At 43.9% G+C, this 21,387-nt stretch overlaps 1 protein-coding gene across 4 annotated transcripts; it reads left to right on the top strand.

The window, feature by feature from the left end:
* The first annotated feature begins 1,740 nt into the window (after positions 1-1,740).
* On the top strand, positions 1,741-19,494 carry LOC131261048 (venom dipeptidyl peptidase 4). Of its 4 annotated transcripts, none has more exons than XM_058262940.1 (7): positions 4,862-4,952; positions 12,326-12,465; positions 15,198-15,689; positions 15,762-16,803; positions 17,463-18,014; positions 18,087-18,298; positions 18,377-19,494. In XM_058262940.1, the coding sequence occupies exons 2-7, from the start codon at positions 12,418-12,420 to the stop codon at positions 18,470-18,472; spliced, it is 2,442 nt and encodes an 813-aa protein (XP_058118923.1). In that variant the 5' UTR covers positions 4,862-4,952; positions 12,326-12,417; the 3' UTR covers positions 18,473-19,494. The 4 variants fall into 4 exon arrangements, with proteins under 4 accessions (XP_058118922.1, XP_058118923.1, XP_058118924.1 ...); XM_058262941.1 differs by having other exon boundaries at positions 4,882-4,937; XM_058262942.1 differs by lacking the exon at positions 4,862-4,952 and adding an exon at positions 5,131-5,172.
* The last annotated feature ends 1,893 nt before the right edge of the window (positions 19,495-21,387 follow it).

The raw sequence follows: 21,387 nt of genomic DNA, 5'->3' as shown, positions 1-21,387 counted from the left end.
TCTCGATAAAAAGAGTTTCCTGCACTTTATGTACCCAGCTGGAACAACGTGCTTTTGCCCTACGGTTCCAGCACTTGTTGGCGTAAATAAACAGTACCAGTGAAGGGTGACTGTTCCGTATTCTAAGCTCCCACAGCACGTTGACGAAGGAACTGATGGCGTAGTGGTAACTGTTCGGGGGTTGGAAAGAATCCACTATCGCTTTTCTCTTGCTGTGTGGGTTTTAAATCGCTTCGAAACAGCAACAACGGTTTCTTACCGACGGCCCTTTCCAACCCGAGTTTGATCTTATTTCACATACAGCGGTAAGGTGCCGCAGCATTTTATTTAAAACCCACCACTCCATAAGCAGCATGAACAGGTCGGTATAATCCTCGCAAAACATGTTATTGGTGGTTGGGAAAGACAAAACATCGTCCACGTGCATAAATGGAGCAGCAAAAGTTGAAGGTGGAGTAGTGAGAAAGTATTTGCCTTTATGCAAGAGACACTTTTCTGTACACAGAACCAATAATACGAACCAGTATAACTAAAGTTTGCACAAGGAATGTTGCTCGTCGAATGATAAGCATGCACTTTTTCAACTCTCCTTCAGAGGACCACGATAGCAGACATCGGTCACGTTGTCGACGGTGTGTTTAAGATGATTTCATTATTGTTTGCTGCCAGAGGCAAGAAAAGCCACATAGGATGGGGAACTTTGAAACAGAACGAACCATGGGGACAAATCGATACAGAAACGTGTTGATACATACATTTTACCTGCTTGCCGTTCGCGATCAATGGCATTTAAAAGGCGCCGGAAATTATGTGCCACAGATTGGCGCAAAGAATCATTGATAAGTCACAACATCGTTGAAGATAAAATACAAATTGGCGGAAGAAAACACAATTACCAGTGAAACATCATTACAATCGGCACTTGGTTTCTGGGTAACTTTATCCTCTGCAAGCAGGAAATACTATGCTATTTTGATATAACAACACACTATGCTATTTTAATATAATAAGCAGAATAACGAAGATGAAGGGGATCTTCTAGGACAGTGATTCGCAGCATACATCATGTAATTTTAAATTGGGCTACTAAATTCTAACAATATTATGGGCCTATTTTTAAGTAATTCTTAGATTATTTATACACATTTATTTCGTTCATATTTTATTGTTTTTTGTACCGCGACAAAAGCAACCCTTGAGAATCTCTTTTCTACGGGGATAATTGTTCGTCACTAGAAACCATGTACACGTGTCCTTTAGTAGGTTTCCTGTTGTTGCTAGGACGATTTCTGTCGCGCTTCTCTTCATACAGCATCCTGCTCATTGTTTACCTCCTGCGGAGCCCCCTATCGAGCCCCCGGTAGAAAGCTGTATATAGTTTCGAATTTCGTTTATCCCTTCACAAAGGATTCACGTGCGAGATAGACTGTTCCAAGGAGATGAGATAATTGAGGTTCCCGTTGTCAAGTGTAATTTCATTGAGATTTACGGCTTTGAGGGGAGTTGGAATGGAACTGAGCGTATTCAAGTTAGATTATCATATACTAACACCCGCTCGATGATACCTTCGTTTATTCATGTTTACCTTTTCGATTTATTTTCAGGACGATACTCCGTCGTGCAAAACAATGAGCATTACAAATCGTTGATATATTGCACTACATATTATCCATCCCTGCAAAAAACAGGAACGCTTGAATCCTTGAAGTGTTCGTGTGGCCCAAACTACAACCAAAAAGTATGAACGTTGCCATACACAAGAAGACTGAGTACAGACGGTTGGCACAGAATGATTTCGACGAATCCGACAGTCGGACACTGTTAGCAGCGGGTAGCAGCGGCAGCAGCGATAGCGAATTCGATAAGGAGGAGGAGGACGGCATTGATGGCGGGCTGCTGAGCGGTGTTAATGATAGGCAGAAGACAGCCGCAGGACGATGGTTTAGGTCCACGCGGGGTGTCATAGTGGATATGGATCCGCTGCGGGGTGGTCGAGACAACAAGGGCAACGATATGTACCAGGTGAGGCAACCACTAGACATGGCACGAAAAGAAGGATATCAATCATGGATCTTCATATGTATGTACGATTTATGCTAGATTTCATCGTCGTCTAAGCTGTCTTTCATACCCTCTAAAGGACTATCGGCAGTTAGCTAAGGGTTTCATTGTTTTCAACGCAAAGTTGCCCTATTTTCCCATGGGAAAATCGATGAACTAAGACATTCATTTGCGTGACAGATAACACAGCAAGGTGTAGGTAATGGGAGTTAATTGTTAACCACCCTAACCGCCTTGTGGTGAAACGCCACGTTGAAGACATTGCACTTCTGCACTCATTAAACCGCCCTTCACGACGTACGGTGCCAGGTGTGTGCATTGCTAGTTCCGAAGTGCAACGAAGGAATAGCTTACCGCGGTGAGCAATTATCATACGCCCCTCTTGGGCTTCCCCAAGGGGCTATGTTTCCCGCATGTGTTCTGTAATACAACGCATCAAGCAACCTTGATTGTATATTGTTTTCAAGCGGTTTACAAGCAAAAGAACAACTAGCTGAACACATAAAGATGTGGGTCGAGCTGGTAGACAAGCCGTACTAGTCTTGTTTTAGCACTACCGTGATTTCATATACCGATGCTGTCTTTACTTTTTGAACAAGGAAGAAGTCCTCTCGAACAGGGGATTCTCTCAACAAATGATGTTGATTGTGGTTCCATTTTCAGTTGTAGTCCTTAGAATTATGTTCAATAATTGTATTTGCAACAATCTTGCAAAATGTTAGTTATACTGCCATTGTTTTGTTCCACAGTACGTTCAACTGGTCCAATATTAACTAACTTTTGCCATCGGGTTTCCTTCATGTTTGTTCAAAACCTATTAGCGCGGCACTAAGCGTGTCTTCTCAGTAGCAATCTCTTTTCGCTGTCAGCAATTAATGAAGCGTATTCTAAGTTTAATCGTCCGTTAGCTGCGCTTCAATTGGTTCCATCCTGATTAGGCCGCCGTGAGGGGCGTGCGTGCGTGCGTACGTGAAGCTATTGCTGCATGTGGGTTGCCTCCGGTTCGAACTATGCCGGCTGTTGATCGTGCACCGCTGGAAGCATATCTTTCTCGAGGCGAACAACCGATAAGAGCAAGTGGATAATATTGTCTAATTGTGCCGCCACACAGAGTGTATGCTGGCCAAACGCGACCAAGACGGCCGGTGAACAGCGATGTGGCTAACCTTGACGGGAAAAGTGAAATGTGAGGGAAAATCGACCCCCGAACGAGGACAAGATAAGATGTGTACAATGGCGCTCGGGACTAAAGGGTCTGTAAATCGATCCCAGACTAACACCGGTGCCGAAATTCGATACCGAAACCGCAATGCTTATCCGTTTTGTATGCGCTTTTGAAACGGGCGCCGGTGCTTTCTGTGTACACTTTGCGCGCTTCCTTCGTGTGGCAACAAGTCGTTGTTTACGGAACCATGCGTTTTTAGAGTCGAGAGCCGTGTCCGCGTGGAGTCTGCGGAATCGTCATTCTCCTTTGAAAATCGCGTTGTTTTGCAGGGGGGTTCCCGCGGACATTTACTCTACAACACGTTTCGCGGGAGTCTGCGAGTTTCTCGCATCTCACCTCACCACCTTAAATCGAAGTGAAAAAGTGAGCTCTCCCTCATTCGAGCAGCCTTAGTTTTTTTTCAATAAAATAGGGTAGTAAAGGGCAATTTGAACCATAGAAGGGCAAAACGAGCATCGCCAATAAGATACATAACATTTTAAACCAGGTTAAAAAAATCGCTGAAAAATTTGATAAAGTAGTTTAAAATAACTTTTGGGTTCGCTGGAAATGTGATTAAATCTATATTCAAACATTGAGGCTGCCTTGCCATATCAGTACTCTGTTTGCATAGGTTTTGTTGTAATGCTACATGTGACTAACCAAAAAATACTTCCGAGATATACTTTCTTTACATTGCAGTTCCGGCGTTCTGAACTTGCTCAATCTAAATCGACTGTGCTATAAGCGGTCATTATCACCTTCTTCGGTATCTTTCAAAACAACTACGTTTTTTATTAAAAAACAAATCGCTGTGTTTAACATCCTCCCGCCCTATTTGCAGGGCAGAGTACTAAGCATTCCCCTTAAGTTGCATGAAAAAAAAGGATCGTAGCAATCTGGATAAAAAAATACAAAAATAACTAACGAGTTTTTTTGTGTACATAGGATGACTTTTGGCTAACGAAAGAGATTTTTGAAGCATTTACTAACCTTTGATGTTGTTTACTAGGTCGAAAATATTTTAATGACACATGATAACACAGCTTGACCAATAACATCCATCACGATCCATCTGAATTCATTTCGGCAAAATCAAAGTCCGGGGGAAGATAATCGGTCGATTTCTCAAAAATGGAAAGTGGACCACCAATTAACAGTACCCGTTAAAAAACGAAAGCATAAAGCTCAATGATCGCGAGTTTTATGTTTTTTATCTCGTTACATCAAACATAATTAATCTATTGAGGTTCTCGTATCGCTACCATATCCTTTTTTATATTTTTAAGTATATCCGCACGTGTGTGAAACTTTGTTTTTTTCGAGCAGACGCAGCGGAACAGCAGCAAACTCACTTCTGCTCATATCGCGTTTTAAACTCGCCTCACGCGATATGTTCTCTTTCTCATGCTCTCTGTTTACTAGGAACCGCGAGTAGAGCAAAACGAAGCGCCAACAGTGCGCTGGAATGCGGTCCGTCGGAGGTGGGATGTACGTTCGCTATGGCGTGAGCTCAAAGTGGGAGCGTTTTAGGGGATCCACCGCCGGGCGCTAAACCGTGGTATCCATGAACCGGCAGTTCAGTATTCGTCCGGTGCTCGTCGTGTTCGGTTTGGTACTGTCGAACGGTCTCGGCTGTGTAGAGACCGCCGTGCGCCTGTTTCTCTGTGCGGTCAGTTCTCGAGGGGTGCGTAATACGGTCCATCGGAACCAGTGGTGGGCGCTACGCCGCGGCCAAGCCTCTGTGCGCGGGATCAGTTTGTATGGGTGTGCGCTCGATCGCGATTCGCGAGATCAACGCAGTGGACCGCAATTCCTTTCCCAGGGTGGTGTGCGCGAGCACCTAACAAAAACAAAGCCATGATCTTCTTCATGGTGTGATTTTAAATTTTGTGTGTTGTGCTATGGTATCTAACCGATTTAACCAAATTAACTTACCTCCCGCGGATCGCGCGCGTATACGACGGCGTATCTGCTTTTAACTCCAGGAAGAACTCATCGCCACCTCAATCGCGTAATGATCAAATCGTGACCATTGTGAAGTTGCTCCTTCGCCACCCGTGGCGGGAATACATATTTGAAGGCAGAAAAATAAACGACAACCGGGAAACCAAAGGCAATCACCAGCACCGTCTCGTAATCGTGCTGTAATTTGTGGTACCCAAGGCAGTGTACGCGTGTGGATATTTTCGTCGTTACCATGGAAACTCGCGACAAATGAGATTCATCAAGTAGTGAATGTTCAACCAAATACGTGAAATTATTCTGTGATACACGAATGGGGATTGCAAAACTTAAGTGTGATGTTTTGGCGTGTGTACGCTATGCTAAACTTATCTCCTAGTTCAAGCTACACTTCCCTACACACCTTCTGGGTCGGATGATGCTGGTGAAACGAATTCATTCATCATGTTTTATTATCTAATTTGTGTATGTAATGGGATACACAATAGGACATTTTCAGCACCAACAACACGTTTCCTTTACCAAACATCCTACTTCACCGAGAACACGTCTTTTACGGCATCAAGAACGCCATCTCAGCCAAAGTGTTAGTCGTCGTGTTGCCTGAGAATGCAGTTCTCCAATGCTTTTCCCATTCCCTGCTATACATGGGTGGTGGAGCAGTCGTTGGTATTTTGCGTGTTGCAATGCATCATCACTTTTGTCACCGTTCTTTTCTCCCTTTTTCCGGACTTTAACCCACCGCGCACGTGGTTTGATTTACGACGAATGGTTATAGTAGTTCTGGATGCATAAAAACACAGCTGAATTGCGCTTCAGAACGAAAAATTTGGTACGCTGCACTTTACCACTGATGCGTTGTTGCATCAGAGGGTGAAAGCGGTTGGTTCATAAATCATGTACCACACCAACAACAGTTTTATTTGTTCGGTAAAAGTGTTTTACTTTTTTTAAATGCCGCCTTCTTTCACTAAAATGTACGCCAGAGTTTTCTAGGGCAATGCTGTATTGTTTTAAATTACCTGTGATATTTTTCTGTCGATGTCACGTTGGCTCATAAAATACATTTTATGACAGATTGTTACATTAGTGTCCCCCACGCTCAATCAGATAAGCTAGTGTTGGAAAGATAATTGACGATTTAGATAACAGTTGAAATTGTACAGATATACCTTTACATTCCTTAGAAACAACATTTTTATGCCTTGACAAACTAATAGCATGTATTAGATAACTTATGTGTCAATCAAGGTTGTATTCTCCGCAGTAGCATTACAGCACCGTCTGAGTGGATGGAAAAAAATGGTTCTTGTGGGTTTGTGCAAATTCCACAGCATTACCGAAGAGAATAAATACCTGCACTCGAAACGAACAGCACCAGTAAAAGGCTATACCAAGGTCTGTTTTTTCGTTAGCAACATTCGTGACCATGCTTGACAAGGTATAGCGTCTCCATCAACCTATGGAACCGGTTTTAGCTCGCTCCGGATGCTGTGCCCACAACCTCGGCTCGATCGATGGTGTGCAATCGATGCCATTTTGGTGAATTTCATTTGGATTTGGAAATATAAGTCTCTTTTTTTCTTCTTTTGGTTTGTCCACTGCCAAAGCCTTGCTGTTACCTTCACAACCATGCCACGTGAGCACATATTGATGATGTGTGTACGGTGGAGGTACATTTCGTGTATTTGTGGATTTTCTACTTAGGGGTAGGTTTAATATTTTGCATCTTCTCTCAAGGTCTACCGGTTCCGAATGGCCGGAGGATGCACGTTGTTTACTGCTCGGTGCCACACGGTCACCTGGTCTATATCTCACGGTGTCTGAAATCATAAATGTCACCATCGCCATCACTGCGTGACGTTTGGAGCATTTTGTTCTCACACACAACAAACCCTGCCAGTGGAATATTGGCTATAGTTTTCTTCCGATCGATCAAACCGATATGTCTTCCACGACACACACCATCGTTTGCTTCAAATCCTATGTTAAACAACTGGGGGCTTCACACGCGACGCGAGATGCGTTGATATTTCCTGCGGCTGACGGAAAGAAACTTTATTCTCCTCGAGTGAGGACTAGACGGGGAAGTGTGAATCTTGATCGTCACAAACACTCTCCGATGGCGTGGACCATCACACCGAAGCGTTGTGTTAGGTCCAATGTATCGAAAGGTCAACGTTAAGTGATAGATCTGGCCTCTGATACTTGGTGCCAGGCAAGTAGTATTTAATTCCCAGAGACCGAAGAAGGCAGCAAAATATCAGTTACACTAGCGATAGTAGTGTAGCGTTCAGTAGACAATGAATGATATGAAATGATCATAAAGAAAATTAGCTTTCACGAAAGGAGAGTATGACACGCTATATGGGAAATTGATGCATGAAAGCAGTGTCTTATGATTATTTCACATGATGAAAAGAAGTAGTAGTTTATAGTAATTGCCTTATGTTAAATATCAATGCTAATATATGATGCAGAAAAATGTTTAATAAAAGAAAAAATGTAAATTTCCAAAAAAATGTAAACTATTATTAAATATTAGATAACTAAAACAAAAGACAAGAACAAAACTAAAATTTGGATATAGCAGTCAAATATAACAACGGCCATTGCTTCCTTCGTCAGTTTATAGATTTATGTTGAAATAATACTAATAGAAAGTGGAAAAAATTGAGAGAATAATTTCCTAGCAACACATGATACTACCGCCATCATAGCCAATTGCTTCCGATGCGGGTCGAATTGATATCTTTTGACTCGCTTGCGGCATTTGTTTAAGGATTCTCACACTTTCATATCGGTGGTATAACACCGGAAAACGTACGAATAATATTGTTCTGGAGAAAACACAGAAACATATTTTTGAAATCGTAAAAATACCTTAACCGGTCAAGGTTTCATCTTGTCTTATTAGAGCTATGGAGTTTCCAAGCGTCCCTAATTGTGGTACAGTCTGTTCCCGAGTTACGCGGATAATGGGGACCAGAGAAATCCGCGTATCTCGAATTTCCGCGTATCTCGAATATTGCTTGACACATAGTTTATACAAGGAGTTAAGAGATCGAGCTCTTGTGTACATGTATCATAGAATATTCAAAATTTTTCTTTGTTCATTAATATGAATGCAATGCAAGCGTATTCAAACAACATAAATTGCACCAAACGAAATAAAAAGCGTAAGTTATGCAAATGTGTAATTTACATATTTATTCGTGTGGTTGTACATCTCAGGAATTTAAATCGATGTAATAAACCCAATCTACTGTCAAATTTTGAAAACCGCGTATCTCCGAATCCGCGTAAGTCGAGAACCGCGTAACTCGAGAACAGACTGTATATCCTATCATGATGATTGTCTTACCTCTCAAATTATTCGGAAAATTCCTCGAAGCTCGTGGAATGTTTTGGATTTTGGCCAAAATTACTCCACGGTTGATCGATGGCCTGAAGAAGCAATTAAAGAATGTTTCTGAAAGGTGGACCATGACTCGTGTCTCCTGATGATGCTACATTGTACCACCATAGCCGATACGGGTAGATTGCAATGGACGATATCCGGGCTTGACGTGAGCACTTGTCTGATGAATGGGATCGGGGAAGGATCTAAAAATCTCCCATCTCGCTCCACTATAAAGCATCTTCCCGTACCAGTACCATGTGATGTCCGCTTAACTTTAATGAAACTTCACAAAACATCGTTTTTCATCCGGGTCAGGTTCATCAATGAACTAGACGATGAAGAGGAAAACTTTGTGTTACATCAATAATGTAACGTTTGTGCAGTCACGCTGCTGCAATTTTCTTGTTAGAGCCGCTGACAGGAAAACAGCACGAGACGACGTGGTATAGCTGTTGAAACATACAGAAAAATGGGACGGAAGGCGGCCACAAGTGTCCGAACGAGCAGGCAAACGAGGGAAAGAAAAGGCATAGGAGTCTAGCTGGGCAAAAGTCGGCGAACTACGAAAGGTCTTGAGACAAGTGTGACTCCGAGTGGCGAGTGGTGGGGAAGCATTTACGTGCATGAGAAAGATGACTTTCCTCCGGAAGAACCGACGACAATGTGTCCGTGTAAGCGGAATAAGGATGTTCCGCCAAACGTCCCCTTCAAGAATGTCCTCTGTCCGAAACAAAAAAATAGAAAGACGGGGGAAAGAATCTGCACATTCTTGCCACCACCAGCATCACCACCACCTTGCCTGATACTACTTGACAGCGTCATGAAAAATGCAAACGTTTTAAAAGTGCACTGTTGGCGTATGTCATCGCGTTGGCGCTCATTTTATTGCATCGATGCACCCATACGTGGCGGTAGCGTTGGTGGATGTACTTATAGGTGCTACTTACTTGCCAGGACATCCCATCCCTTGCTGTCCAATTTCGGTCCTTGCATCTCAAGTACGATGAGACACGACTTGCTGGATTCATCCATGGCCAATCTAGCTCGGAAAACTACACACACGACACTAATGGTTCAACGTAAAGTTGGGCCGTTTCTGACCCGGAAAATGTGTTCCATGTGACCATGGGAAGGGGGCGACAAAGTTCTCCAAATAAATCGCTTCGTCACAGCCTGCGACCGAAGCTAAGATTTCGAGACTTGCCTCCGGCGAAGTACGATGAAACGGTCGTGTCGGCTCTTTTGGGAAAGGACAGTCAGCCGTTGCAGCCGTTAAATGAAGCAAGCAGTGCCATCGGCTGAATGGGTTAATTAATGTTAATCGAACTGAGAACGCACACCACGATGGATTAGTGTTGCTCGGCAAGAAAAACTCCACGATGGCCGGCAGGCTTCCATTTCATCCGTTCCAGGCAGTCCATCGCTTCTTCGTCAGCTTGGATGTTCAGTTTGTTCGTAGACGTTGTGCGATTTCAATTCATAATCAAACGAAAATTGACCTGATGGAAACGTTCACGGAGGCAACAGTGGTAAGGCACAAACTTTCCCCTCAGCGGGAAGGAAAATTTATATTTCACCCCGAACGGAACGGAAAGCAATCATCAACGTTGGTAGAGAAGAGAAGATGAGTGTAGTGAACCGATGAGGGTGACAAATCGGTTAATCAATTTGAATAAGTTTACGATGAATCATAATTAGAGCGAATCATTATTAGGCTCAGAACTCAGTGATTCTGACAATAAAGCCTCCTAACTCAAAGCAACTGACGCAATTGAGATAATTTCCATGGCCGAAACCTTTGACAGTCATCATCGAAGGGAATTTCCATGATCCGGACTGTACACTTGTATCAAAAAAGTAAAACATATTGTACTTTCGAGAAAAGGGATCTGATTCACCATCGAGTCGGGTATGAGCAACAAAATGACACAGCATAGTACTAACTACCAGCCAGCCCACATTAAAGCCATTAATTTTCCCGCTCACCAACGTGGAACAAGAAGATGCGCAACGCCTAGATACGCCCGTTCGCCTTCGTTCGCCAGTTCGCGGGCTTATCTTACTCCTATACCTTGAAGTTTTCCCCACGGAGAGGCGAAGCGAAAAGGAAAGCGGTACAAATACTCAAATTACAGCGCACTTTTCGGTGATGTGCGGTGCGGTTTACAAATAGTTTAAGATGGAACACCGATTACCATTTTCACCGCACGGCATCCATGCCGATTATCATCGCACCTGCTTGGAGCGTGGAAAATTGCCAGTAATTCGCAATTGTTCGTTCACACACCCGCCACTCCGAACTCTACCGGGCAAGAGGAACCCGGCTAGTAGGAAGGCTAGATAATGGTTGCTAAATGTTTTGCGAAGGTGTTGCGATTGCAACGCGAGGAGAGTTAAATTACCATAAACAACCTATCTGTCAAGCGGGAAACTTACACGCTCGTTGGGGCACGACGAGCTCGGAAAAGGAAAAGGAAAAGTAATTGATATTGCGCAGGAAGGCACTACCGCTTGACGCGCGCCGGAAGTTATGAAGATTTTACACGACACCATAAGCGGACAATATTGACTATCCGATGGCCAGCAAAGAAGGCCAGCTTTGATTGAAACAGGAAGGTGATTGTCTCCTTATGGACATTGATTGAAAATGGGTGGTGATCGAATAGCTCCCAGCAAGGCGGAAGATACGAACAAATTATCAAACCTCTTGCTTTCTCTGTTTATAAACAAAACACTGTCCAGCAGATTCAATATTTTTACGAACTTTTAGTTATTTGGCATAACACATTCAATACATCATTGTTCTTCAAACATAATTGTTCTTTTGGCACAACTTACAAACTAAACAAGATTATCATTTTTAAATAATACGTAGTGTATGATTAGAATGTTTTACAATATTATCACGCGTTTTATTCGGAATAACAGAAACATAACGGTACGGATTCGGGCTTAGTTTATACTAATATATGAAGTTTAACTACGCCAAGGAAGCTTTTGATATGAACTGCGCTCGAAAATAGGAAAGAAGTAAAGCTTATTGAACCCCCAAACCGTTATAATTGGAAGTTGTTATGGGTCATGTAACGCTTATCAGCATGTTAACACACTAATCTAATTGGTCTGATTCCAAGACGACAAGCTGATAACACAAACATACCCCATGGATGGGCAATGGACAGCTGATAGACGGACGCTATCAGCAATTGCAGGGAATGCAGTAACTCGAGGCGTAAACTGATGAAAGTGATAATATTTGTCAAATTTTCCATCGAGAGATCTCTTACACGCAGAGCTTTTGTAGGCAGTTAATTATTTCGTAAAAAGCTACTCCGTTTGCGATGGCACCTAGTTCGGGCGGAACGTGTACACAGTGTTTGAACAGTTGGTCGCGGTCTTTGGGAATCGTGTACCAAATTCGTCTGCTCTGACGTCGTCTCCGGTTGAACCGTTTCCTTCAGGGGCCACACGCGTACACTAATAAACGATTCAACGGGGTGTTGGTAGTCTTCAGTATTCGCTTCAATCCGTGCAGCTGAATAATTGGACCCATCGTGAGGTGTTGTTGGTGATTGCCAAGACGGTCTTTAGCCAATATCACGATAACGTGGCATAAGTGTACGATCCTCGGTCGGATCGGTTCGTGTGGCGGTTTTTCCAGAAATCCATGGCTTTATTTCTTCCACCAAAAGTGTGTGTTTAGTAAAACGTTGTGCAGAAGAAGGTGTACAGTTTAGGATAGACGGTGTTTTGGTTCTGGTGAGAAACCTGCTGCAGCGGCACGATGGCAGCCTCCAGTGGAAACTCCATCGAGATTGGACATTCGGATCAGGTAAAGATAGAGCTTCCGCTCACCTTCGTCTAAATGTAGGTCGTTTGAACACGTCGCGAATGCGTCATTTAAAATCAATCTGTCTTCCTCCGTTGAAGCCATTCTTTATAAATCCTTGAAATGTGACATTCAAAACCGGATAATAAACCTGGCTAACGTAAATCGTTCCAGACACAATCTATCTAAATCCATGTCGAATTTCGCTGCGAAACGGTATTACTCCTACCTGCGAGTTTACGATCGCGATCGTGGGCCAATTTGTGTTACGTCACACTGGTTGCACAATACTAAAAAACAACGAGGGCTTATACACTGTGCTCCATTTGCCTGAAGCACGCTTAATTGTAAATACGAATAAATTACCGCATGTCGGACAAATTTGGTGTGAGGGTTGCACGGCGTAATGTTTAATAATAACGCGATCGCTTACCAACAACGCTCAAACGCCGGTCAACGACTCTTTCACTCACTCGATTTCATGAACAACTCCTCCACCTCGTGTCATTCTCGTTTTAGGAGGTAATAAACGGCGGAAGCTATAACGACGTCACGCGGAAGCGCATGGGGATTTCCCGACAGTGTGGCCACAGTGGGTTGCCCAAAAACCCAACGCAAACAAAGTGGTTACATGCACCGAACTGTCCGAAGTGGCTGTGGAAGGAAAACACCAAAGTGTGTCGCGGTGCAGTACGCCGTCTGCATGCCAACTAATGATCCGCCCGAAATGCAACACCTCGCGTACCACGTGCACGCGGGGTTTGTTTGTGCCATTTACGTGGCGTGAAAGTGAATGAGAAGGACCAGCGGAAAATTGTGCTAAACGGCGTCCAGGCAAGGTTGATCATTCCTTTGCGCACCGTCCGTCACAATCCACACAACACCGCATGGGTCTGCATCTAGAAGGAAAACTGAACCGTATTAACGATGGCAAGCCAATTTTCCTAGAGCACTTTCTACGGCACATCGTGTGCAATTAGTTGCGGTCGCGCTTTCCCACTAATGCGTAAGGAAAACGAACGCCACTGAGCGCTCCGACGGCCCGTCGTAGTATCTATCATTATAAGCTTCCGATGGTCGAAGAAATGCAACCCCACGTTATCGGACCCACGCGCCAAACACGTCGAAGCCGGACGGCCCGGTTTCGAGAGCATTACGCGACCGAAGCCGAACACTCGAAACGAGTTTTCATGACCGGTTACCGTCGTCGTGGGGTTGTTGATATTGTGGCTCTACGTAACGACCATTCGCTAGGGTTCCCCCGAACCAGCAGAGTGAGCGCAGCATATCCAAAAACTGAGACATTATGTTATGACGGGCAGCAGCGGCTTGGGAAGTGTGATACCGGCTGCCCGCTTGTGGCCGACGCGAAGATGGACCGCGTGTCCCGGGGCATAGGCAATGCGATGTTGTGATTACATGAATAGCTCGTCGGGAAGTAATGCACTCAGGTGGGATTGCATGATACCGATGAACCCTCGTGGGAAAGGAGAATTAAAACAACATTAATCCACCTGCTGCAATCCAATGGTTAAGTGAAGGAAAAAGCAAAAAGCAATACATGTTCAAAACGACAAGTTATCAAAACTTGTGGACGAATAATCGCTGCAATGGAAATTTTGTTAAAGAAACGAATTGATAAGCAATCGGCCTGAATGGCAAAATTGTTTGAAAAATCGCTCCAACCCAATGGTTGAAGTATTAATAATCAGTATTGATTTCAATGTATTACTCTTTGCGAAGCCATTGCCCAAAGTCGCTTATTTTCCTCAAGGGTTATAAATACTTGGGAAAAGCTTGAGTTAACAATCATTCAACAAATGATACCGGAAATGATGTGTTTAATTATATATCTTATCTTTATTTATATCCATCAAATGATGTGTTTAACTATATCTTACGCGATCGTTGAATGGATGAAGATAAGTTTATCAATATTTAGATCAAATAATTGTGTTAACTTTTAAAACACTTTATTATTACACTTTTCATCCTATAGTTAGTAGTTTTATATGAAATGTAACTAAAAAACAGACACAAACAATCGCAGCAATGGAAATTCAAACAGCATTCATGTTTATTACAGAAAATAATTAAAAAGATCATATTTTCATGTGGCATGAACATATTTTTTCCAACGCAACTGTTGTCAAAAGTTGAGTGCATCCCTCGATGGAAGATGGCTATCGATTATTATGAAGTAAAATATTTCCAAATTCAACTAAGCTTATTTACCAACGGTCAAATGTCTATGCGATTCCACCTGTGACTGCCACTATCGAATCAATAACAGGTGCCCCGATAACACCCATCGCAACCAATCGATTGAGTTTTTGCGATAATCGGGAGCAATTTGGTCATTCAAAAATTACAACTGTCTTCGCCCGATAAGATGTGCCGAGAAGGCGGCGCGAGTGGCTATTATAGATAGATGGTAGTATTGTTCGCAAATACATTTATAACCATCAATCCATCACCCGATAAGGGCTAAGCACAAGAGGAGCTCGATTAACTTCCTTTGGATGTTAGCTGATGACGACAAATAAGGGTGCTAGCCGATTACGAAAAGTACAATCCTATTGCAATTCATGCTGAGTATGGAAAATGAAGATCACATGGGTTTTGTATGAAAACGTAAACGTTGTACCTCTCAGCTAATCGAATTAATTTTAGAATCTTTTCAAATCGCTTCAGTTTATTTTATAATGTTTTTTTTTCATCGCTACTTTTCACAGGAGCTGGTCGGAACGGGGAAAAAGACTCTCCGGTGGTATCTGCTGCTCGGTACGCTGGCCGTCATCCTGACCGTGATCGCCGTCGCGCTCGTCGTAATGGTGACGGCCAGCAACGATGAAGGCGTGCCGCCGGAAACGGCCCCGATCGTGTCGGGCGGTGGTGATCCGATCACCCTTCAAGATTTCCTCTCCGGACGGCTGACGGCCAGCGGGTACTCCGGCACGTGGACGTCGAACGGGAAGATCATCTACCGCGACGACTTTGGTGCGGTGATGCTGTACGATCCGGTGGAGAACGCCACACGGATGCTGCTGAGCTCGCGGTACGAAGATCTGTTGCAGGGCTTCAAGTTTGACCTGTCGCCGGATGGAAAGTTCCTGCTGGTGGCGCGCGGTTACAGCAAGATCTTCCGCCACAGCTACCTCGCCGTGTACGATATAGTAGATTTGGGAACGCGTCACATTCACCCGGTGAACGTCGGCGGGGAAAGGGTATGAATCAACTAGACGTTTTCTTCCTGGCGAGGATAAATTTCATGCAGATGGTATTCTCTCCCTCCACAGCGCGCCCTGAACCTGGTCGAGTGGGGTCCGGTAGGACACTCGTTTATCTTTGTGCACCAGAACAACCTGTACTATCGGGAGAGTCCAACTGCGACCGAGGTGCAGATCACGACCGATGGCAGTGCGAGCGTGTACAACGGCATTCCGGACTGGGTGTACGAGGAGGAGGTGTTCTCCACCAACATTGCCACCTGGTTTTCGCCCGACGGCCAACGGATCGCGTTCATTCGCTTCAACGACACCCAGACACCGCTAATGAAGATTCCCATCTACGGTCCGCCGGGCAACCCGGACTACCAGTACCCGCACGAGCTGTCCCTGCACTACCCGAAGGTGGGCACGAAGAACCCCGAGGTTCACCTGTTCCAGTACGATCTGCGCGAGCAGAAGATGCAGGAGGTGCTGCCCCCGCAGGAGCTCGTCTCGCCGCTCCAGGACCACATCATCACGAGCGTCGGCTGGACAAACGACCGCCTGGTGACGATCTGGATGAACCGCGTGCAGAACCACGCAATCATGCGCTCCTGCCGGACCACCGAACCGGCCGCCGGCGAAGGCGACCAGTGTATGACGGTGCACGAAATCAATCAGAGTGGCGGTTGGTTGGATCTGTTCAGTGCACCCGTATTCAACGCGGACGGTACGCACTTCCTCGTGATTGCCTCGCAGAGCCAGGGTTCGGCCGGCGATTACAAACACATCACCATGATCTCGACCACGGAGCCACGCTCGGTCGTGCCGCTTACTAGCGGCAAGTTTGTCGTGCAGGAAATCCTCAAGTGGGACGGTGTCAGCAATCTGATCTTCTATACCGCCAACACCGAGCAGGAATCACACGTGCTGCACGTGTACGCCATCGATGGCAAGCCGGGTGCAACGGCACAGTGTCTGACGTGCGATGTGGAAGTTAGTGCGAACCAGAGCGTCTTCAACGCACAGATGAGCCCGATGAGCGGTGACAACTATCTGGTGCTGGAGGCGCGTGGTCCCAATATTCCCTGGAGTCACGTGTTTCACTGGAGCGTCGCCGAAGGATCAAACGGTAGGTTTCACTACAAAGCAATATATCGAAAATGTTGATCCTTGAGTCTTAGCTTTGCCAAAAAATACGCTTGAATGTGTTCTCACGTACTGTGAAATTTATACAATCAAGAGAATTTAACCTCGGTCAATTGGATCAAGGTCCACAAGAAAGTTAAATTAAACGTTGATCACACCGAAATATGCTGTTCTCTTGATCTCAGCAAATTCGCTAAGCTGAGAATTTGTTGTCAGGTATTTTCCATTACTTTCATCATATTTTTCGATATATATTATATGATGATATATTATATGATGCTTATATCAGAAAAATTACAAACAGCTAATACAAAGATTGATATGAGTGAATATGACCGAATTAAAATTAAATAGAGATATTATATGATAAAAAGGTGATTCATCATTGATTACATTGACAGAAGCTTACTGTAGAAGCAAAGTAAGCGCAGTAAAACACTAATTTTCGTACAAAAAGGCTAATTAGATTGTATTGGGTAAATAAATTTTCTAACGATGGAAAGGTCCTTTCGAGCGCCATGAACTAGTCAATACTGTTCTTGTGAAATCTTTATCCTAGCAAGAAACAAATTAGGATTTTTCGTACTTATCTTTCTTAGCATCCAAATTACTATATAACTGTTTCTCGTTTTTCTTCAATAGACGTTCAGCTGAAACTAATCAAGGAATGGGAATCGAACAGACATGTCGAGCGGTTACTCAAGGGCAAGGCACTTCCGCGCGTGGAAATCCACGAGCTCGATCTCGGCAACGGATTCACGGCGAAGGCGATGCTGCTGATTCCGCCGGGCGTGAACACAACCAGCGCAGACGTCAAGCACCCGATGCTGGTGGACGTGTACGGTGGTCCGAACTCGGCCAACGTCGTCGGTAGCTGGTCGATCGGCTGGGGTACGCATCTCGCCTCGAACCGCTCGGTCGTGTACGCCAAGATCGACGGCCGGGGAAGCGGCAATCGGGGCGATCGGCTAATGTTCCAGATCTACCGCCAGCTCGGTACGGTCGAGGTGCAGGATCAGATCACTGGGGCGCGCAAGTTGGCCGACCTGCTGCCCTACGTCGACCGGGAGCGTATCGCCATCTGGGGCTGGAGCTACGGAGGGTACGCATCGGCGATGGCACTTGCACAGGACACGAACCATGTGTTCCAGTGTGCCGTTTCGGTTGCACCCGTGACCGATTGGTCGTTCTACGGTATGTCTTGGGAACCGCATGCTTAGATTCTGACCGACCGTACTAAGCGGACACTTTCGCAACTACTTTCAGACTCAATCTACACCGAACGTTATATGGGATTGCCGAGCCCGAGCGACAACCGTCGGGGCTACGAAGAGTCTCGGTTGACGGCGAAACACGAACAATTCCGCAATCGCTCCTACATGCTTGTGCACGGCACCTACGACGACAACGTGCACTTCCAGCAGGCGATGCAACTGTCCCGTGCCCTCGAAACGCACGACATCCAGTTCAAACAGGTGGTAAGTAACACGACGCCTGCGTTGTATTCGCTACCTCCGACCGCTCACAACCCTTTTTGCTTTCCCCCATCCCTACAGAGCTACCCGGATGAGGATCACAGTTTGGCCGGTGTCCGTCCGCATCTTTACCATACGCTTGGTAAATTCTTCAGTGAATGTTTAAAGCTGGATTAGGCGTGGGGATTCTCTGTATAAAACAACTGAAATCAACCTTAAACAGAGACCCAACGATGGGGGAAAGTACAAACCATAAATAGCCACATACCAGGCACCCTTTCAGGGGTCATTTTTCATTTCCGCCCCATCTGTGATCCTCACGAGAGAGAATTCCTTTCGAAATGTGATCGGAAAGAAAAACAACCCAATTAGGTAAAAGTTCGGAGGAACTTACAACAACCTTCCTCATTGCCAGGAGTATTCACTCTTTAAACTGTTTTAAATAGTCGCTAGCACTTCAAACATATTGCCGTTTTCCATTCCTATCCCTTGCATGGTTTGTCAATGTGGAGGAGCTATTTTACGATTCGAAAACTTGCTTCCACGTGATGCTTCCGGCTGCAACTAGCCAGCGAGCTGTATATAATTATAATTTAGCTGTACTGGTCGTTAAGTAGACAGTTTTATCCCATAAAGACGGAACTCGATTGATTGGGAAGCCGATCTCCACAATCGCCGGTTTGTTGAGTTCCCGAAAGCATTTTGTTGAAGTACCGGAAGTTCCGAGTCGACCTGTTCTTATTTCTTTCGTATTGAGTTTATCTTTTTTACATAAAAGAAGGTCGCAGTGGGCGAGCACAAGAAGCAGATTTTAAATCGTGTAAATATAGGGAGAAAAAGCAAGTACAGAGTAGAACAATAAGACACCTAAAGTTAAAGGGTACAAAAGTAAATGAAAAAAAAGCAAAAAGGATGAAAGCAGGTTCAAAATCAAAGAGAAGTGTAGCTGGGGTTTAGAGAAGGCAAGCGTTTTAATGAAGGATATTGATATATCCTACTGCCGCAAGAGTATCGTTTGGACGTAACGATCGAATTCACGGGAAAGTGTTGCATGTGTGTTTACAAAACACTAGTCATGGTTTACAGAGGGTCTGTGTCCCGTGTAGCTTAAATCAGTTATGCAAAGAAGACATACCAAGTAGGCGCTGGTTGGGAAAAAAAGAAACGATAATTGAAAGTTAGCGAGCAATCTTAGAAGCTTCTGAAAACTGAAAGAAAGAGTAGCAGAGAATATAAAAGTAAAACTTTGTCTTGTTTTACGCAAAAGTGTTAACGACTCTTGAATGATATCCGATAAACAACCGGGTAACAAAAATACACCAGAGCACAAACTTTTAATTTTACATACTGATTCACTTTATTATGTTTTTTGTTTCTTTTTCCCATGTTCATTAAATTCTGTACTATTCTTCGTTACTCTTTATTTACACACATTTATATATTTCCGTACCATTTCTCGTTGGCGCACAAATAACTTTTCCCGCCTCCATTCGGTGTGCTTCGTCTTCCCACACCACCATGCGCTACTTCTACTGCTACTTTTAATGCCTTTGCTCTAACGATAGTTTCATGGTTGCTTACTAATATAACTTTCATAATTTAGGACTTTCTGACTCGCTGATAGTTCGGTACTATTAGTTTAAGAGAAGTAAGAGATGGTTAATTAGAGGAGTCGAAATTGCCTCCTTCCACACACCGGTTTCACGCGTTCGGTTTTGTTTGTAAATTTTCTGTTTGAGTTTCTATTTTGTTATTCAAATCATTTTTCACACGATGGTTGGGGTTGGGATGGGTAGGAAGGATGGATGTTTTGAATTTTCGCTAAATTTTGGTTTAATTTGTAAAAATTTGCAAATCGGATGTACGTGTTCGTGATTTTTTTTCTTTTAAACTTTATTTTACAGCTGCGCGGTAGTACTATTACGTGACCGGAAAAAATACACTTTATCAATCGTAGTTGTAAAAATTTGATTTTAAAGTTTCGTTTAACCCACTTCCTCACACATGCACATGCACCACACCGAATAGGATTATTTGTGTACTCTACTCTTTCTGCAACCTTTGGCGCTGTTTCATCCCGTGTAATGTGTTCCACTTTTTCATCTTTTAAAACTGTCCCAATCCTTATGAGAATACGTTTGTTATGCTTTGTTGAGTTTCTTTTTACAGCTATATGTTGTGTGAGTTAGTGTAAATGATGGTATTATTTAATTTTTCTTTTTTCATATACCATTTAGGTGGTATTAGCGGCGTTACCGTACTCCGGCTCCTGGCCATCATTCATTAGCGAGCTGTATACGGTAAAATTCGACACAACGTTAGGAAACTGTATTTCTTTTTATGTTTTATTTTCTTAGGTACCAAAGGAAAGTAGTTCCGTAACGTGTGCGATAGATTTTTTTGATGATTTTACGATCTCTTCCACGAGCGCGTGCTTTAGCCTTGATAGAGCTAGCTCTGAACTCCCTCGCTTGTGGTCTGCTTTGCTCTCGTGTGAGGCCATACCCTTAAATGCATGAGATCAAAAATAGATCAATATATGTATTATATAGCATGGGAGGGGGATTTCGTGTGTACTGTGCAGCATGGGAGGAGATTTGCATATTCCCCGTCGTCTTTCATGGTGAATTGGTTTTTTGTGGAATTTGCCGCGTTCCGCTTCCTTGTCCCATCCATTTCACTATTTGCTAATGTTGTACTCTGTTTTTTTGCCACCTTCCCGTCTAATTGTAAAATTTTGGACAAACACCTTGCAACCTCACTCACTTCTTTGTTTGGTTTGCTTTATTTCTTGCTTTTTATTATTCATTATCCTGTTTTGCATAGGACGCAATTTTGCGCAATCTTTTTCTTCTTATGGGGTGTATTATTTTGGGATGTGTGTGCTTGATAAACGTGATAAAATGACACCAAACATACAATCATTATTTCTATTCGAATTTTACTTCCTTATCATCTTTTGTTATACAGCTGTTTTCTCTACTACACCAGAGCAATTGGGTTTTAGACTTAAATTATGACATTAAGTGATTCACCCCGTTGCATACAACCAGCCGGTGGCTGCCATATACCTTCTTTTCTTCATTCGTTGC

This window comes from Anopheles coustani, chromosome 3 (genome assembly GCF_943734705.1).
Source record: "Anopheles coustani chromosome 3, idAnoCousDA_361_x.2, whole genome shotgun sequence".
Lineage (NCBI taxonomy): Eukaryota > Metazoa > Arthropoda > Insecta > Diptera > Culicidae > Anopheles > Anopheles coustani.
Note: the sequence above shows the minus strand (reverse complement) of the source record. Positions and strands in the feature narration are given on the sequence as shown.

Excerpts from the sequence above, each read along its gene's own strand:
- LOC131261048 (XM_058262939.1), top strand. The coding sequence starts at position 1,741 with ATGAACGTTGCCATACACAAGAAGACTGAGTACAGACGGTTGGCACAG. Across the intron at positions 16,804-17,462 it reads CGTCGCCGAAGGATCAAACG|ACGTTCAGCTGAAACTAATC; the intron begins GTAGGTTTCACT and ends TTTCTTCAATAG. Across the intron at positions 18,015-18,086 it reads GACCGATTGGTCGTTCTACG|ACTCAATCTACACCGAACGT; the intron begins GTATGTCTTGGG and ends AACTACTTTCAG.